Source organism: Kryptolebias marmoratus, linkage group LG15, assembly GCF_001649575.2.
Source record: "Kryptolebias marmoratus isolate JLee-2015 linkage group LG15, ASM164957v2, whole genome shotgun sequence".
In the NCBI taxonomy this organism is placed as follows: domain Eukaryota; kingdom Metazoa; phylum Chordata; class Actinopteri; order Cyprinodontiformes; family Rivulidae; genus Kryptolebias; species Kryptolebias marmoratus.
Window position 1 is genome coordinate 35,012,538 of NC_051444.1, and position 3,826 is coordinate 35,016,363.

Below are 3,826 nucleotides of genomic sequence, written 5' to 3' on the forward strand. Positions count from 1 at the left end.
GTCTGAGACTCATCTGTGTGTCCGTCTGAGGGAAACGAAGTGCTGAGGTGAAATTCCTCTGAAAAGATGAAACACTTGTTTCCCAACAACAGCTACACACCGCTGGCTTATAGAGCGGCTCGGCTCGGGTCAGCTTAGGTCAGCTCAGCTCGGGTCGGCTCGGTAAAAACTGCATCACGTTTCCACCGGTAGCAGAGTAAAAACATCACACAGAGGAGCTTCTTCCATTTCTTCCCATCAGTTTGATAAAATGCATGTTTGTGGAGTTAATTCAAACAACTACTATGAAAAATAATAATGATAATAAAACAATAGAATCAATGTTTTTAATCCAAAGACGATAAACAGAAGATGAATTGTGTAGACTTTTATTCTGGAAGCGTTTGCGTCAGTTTGTGAACACTCAGTTGCCATTTTGGCTCATCTGAAGATAGCCACTGTGTAGCTTTTCCTGGGCCTCGTAGAGTTTCCGCAGCTTCTTGGCTTGGCCTTTACTGAGCTCCTTCCCTTCAGCATCATGAGTGGGGAAACCCTGTGGACAGGAGACATATACAAGAACACTGTTACCAAGAGCTCCTGCAGACTTCAAGCCTAAATAAATAGTCAGCCTACTTTAAATTAATTTCCCTTTAAAATGATCAGTTTATCCTCAGCAGCTTTTAAAATGAGTTTAATCTAACCTTATAAATAATGACATGGTGGTTGTAGACTGCTCCTCCTCCACCTCTGCTTTATAATCTTACAGTCTCCTGCTTCTTCAAACAACCGGACAAGTTACCGGCCAGGTGGGTTTATACTGAATTATGACTCTATAGCAAACTGGGTTTTCTACAATGGACACTCATTTTTTAATGCGCAGGAAGTATTTATTATAGTTTACAACTCCTACACATCTCCTCTACCTGATGCTTTAATTACATTGGACCCTGACAAAGAATATTTTTTTGTTGTTGTTTAGGGAAAATGTAGATTTGGGGAAATATTTATGTTATGGGTAAAATGTATGCAGCCCCTCAGGCAGTTGTAGGAATAAATGGCACTCTGAACATTTCTTTCTTACACTGCTGCATGAGGCAAAGATGGCCGTCCTGTTTTATTAGCCTCTGTCCACTGCTGTAAGTGTCATCCTGATATATTAGAAGTGGTGCTGTTTGCTCAGGACTTCCTGCTACTCCTGCCTGACCGCTCTCACTCTATCCCTTTCACTCGTACATGTGCTGGATAAAAATTCTGGAAATAAACTTAATCTTGGCAGAAGTGAGGTACTTGTTGTTACCAGAGAGACAAAAAAGTATCCGTTTGATGATCTACCATTCAAATGATCCCATTTGGGTTTTGTCCATCTTGGAGTGTACATAGTAAACACAATAGTTAAATATGAAATAAAACAAACAAAAACTGACAGTGTGAACAGGTCACAGCACGTTTTACAGATGATCCTCCATGAAGTTTCTCTCATGTTCTCTAATGTAACTGGAGGATATTGGTGTTAAAGTTTGAACTTTCTGACTTCACCTTCCCTCTCTGTCCTGCTAAAAGGGACTGGCCTGAAGCCGAATACTGTGACCAGATGGATCAGAGAGGTCCTTGGAACAACTACATCTGCCTGACTGTCTGGTAAGGCTGGATGATTTGAAAGAAACTGGAATCCTTGTTAAATCCTGTCCTGTGTTAAAGGTGCAGATTGTCAGATCATTCTGAGCTGAACACCACAGTGATGGAGCTCGATGGATGGACATGTGTGACATGTTGTGTTTCTTCTTTTTTTTTAATTATCTATAATCGTTTCCCCCTTTTTTCCCCGTTATCTGTTTGTTAGGGGTAGGTACTGGGGCTGCCAACTGTGGATTTAAAATGTTAAAAATCCAATGACCAGAGTGTAAAAAAGAAAAAAAGACCTGTGAGTAGAAAACTCGCTCCACCCTCACTGCCTCCACAAGGATTTAAGAGAGAAAGTAGCAGACAGGTGCTGCTAATGAAAGGTATTGATAAACTGATGGACTCCATCATTCTACAAAGACAATGGTTCACACATTTCATTTCATTACTCAACTGTAAAGAAGGATTTGGCTCCCACTGAAGTGGAAGAACTGGTTGGTTTGATGCAGTGTCAGCTGTCATCCTGCTCTCACTTCTGTGTTTAAACACAGCTCACTGGGCTGCATTTGTTAGACACTATTTATTTCAAAGTGTACTCCAGCAGATTATATCATAAATATCGGGGTGCACATCATTTTGGCCATCAACATTAGTTAGCTATCCCCACCTGGACTCGATTTGAACCCACCTTGGCAGTTGCTCTCACATTTATGATTTAATCTGCTGAAGTACACTTTAGAAATGCAATCATTGTAAGACATTCTGGAGACTCCCTCATGAATGCTGTTCATTAACCAGCCCCGTGGGATACCACCTTAAAGGAGCTTCTATGAGCTGCGGGATCTTTAATAAATCATTTGCTGTTGTTCATATGATGGATTTAAATTTAACTCTATTATCATCATGAATGTTTTTTTTCTTTCAAGCTGAAAGAACACACAAAAACAAAGATCAATGAGGTCAAGAATTCTTTGAACCAAAATAAAAGTTTTACCGTCTCATCAAATTTGGAATATTTGTCTGTTTCAGAGCGAAACATGTCACATGGAGGGATCTTCATTTTGTTGAGTTTGGCCATCTGAAACAATGAAAGAAAACAAATCGGTGTGAATTTGTTCAGATCAGATGAATCCAGCACAACTTCAGACTCACCTCTTGTTCTTGTTTCTTCCTGGCAGCCTCCTCCTTCTTCCTTTTCTTCTCTTCCTCCATCTGTGAAAACAGAAAAACAAAGTTCCTAAAAGTCCTTTACTTCAGGATTGTTCATGGCAACACAAATAAAGTTGGCACAGACCTCATTTATCTGAGAACAAAGTGGTTTTCTCTGAAATCTTTGTGTGACACTAGGGTTTTAAACATGTTTAGACTCACTGCCCTCAACAGCAGGATGATGTTCTCCTCACCTTCTTCTTCTCCTCCTTCTCCTTCAGTAACGTCTCCTTGTCCACCAGTTTCACCACAGTGGGTAGACCTGCGACACAGTCACACTGTCCATCACTTTATTCCCCTCTTACTCATTTATTCAACCTTGGCCATTTAGGTGCCTGGAATGAAGCCAATGAAGCCAAGCAGACTTTTTATTTTTCTAAACTACAACCTTTTAGTTTATAGAGCAGTATAAAGATTCAAGATTCAAGTAGTTTGTCAACGCTTAATATGTGCAGTAGATACAGAGAATTGAAATTGTGTTACTCTCTTTCCCAGTTGCAGCACTCACAGGTAAACAGTTAAGGACACAATTAAATAACATAGTAAATAATAAAAAAAAGAAAAAGACACTGAATGTAAAGTACAACAGGACACAGATATGAAGCAGTGCAAAAATAGAGATCTGATGTAAGGAGAGGTGAATATTCCAACTGTCGCGGGCTTCAATCGTAGTGCTGCTACTGTAAAATGATGAGTACATATTAGTGTAAAAGTGACTGTGCAGGGAGGGAGGGTTGGGTATGGTGGTGGAATATTAGGAGCAGTAGTTCGGTACTTTTTTGGGGGCGGGCAGAAACCATATCGGTTCGTACAAGATTCCAAACGGTTCCAAAACGATTGGAGGAGGGTTTAGTCTACTCGAGTGGAGTACCAAATGACCCACGGGCCGGTACCGGTCAGTGGCCAGGTCTCACAGTCATGCTGCTTGGACTGCCGGTACCTGTCAGCTGCTTCCAGAGTCCCACAGGCCAAAAATGCCCGATAGGACTCCTTCTTCAGCCTGACGGCATCCCTCACC

The 3,826-nt window shown here is 41.1% G+C and overlaps 1 protein-coding gene across 4 annotated transcripts in view; it reads right to left on the bottom strand.

The window, feature by feature from the left end:
- Window positions 1–352: 352 nt before the first annotated feature.
- The window catches only part of cars1 (cysteinyl-tRNA synthetase 1), a 30,448-nt gene continuing 26,974 nt past the window's right edge, over window positions 353–3,826 (bottom strand). For all 4 annotated transcript variants that reach the window (XM_017440657.3, XM_037979950.1, XM_017440656.3 and 1 more), the window contains 4 exons: window positions 3,003–3,070; window positions 2,752–2,811; window positions 2,594–2,677; window positions 353–532 (listed from right to left, as the gene is read on the bottom strand). In XM_017440657.3, coding sequence (XP_017296146.1) covers window positions 404–532; window positions 2,594–2,677; window positions 2,752–2,811; window positions 3,003–3,070 — 341 coding nt within the window. In that variant the 3' untranslated portion in view covers window positions 353–403. The remainder of the gene's footprint in view (window positions 533–2,593; window positions 2,678–2,751; window positions 2,812–3,002; window positions 3,071–3,826) is intronic.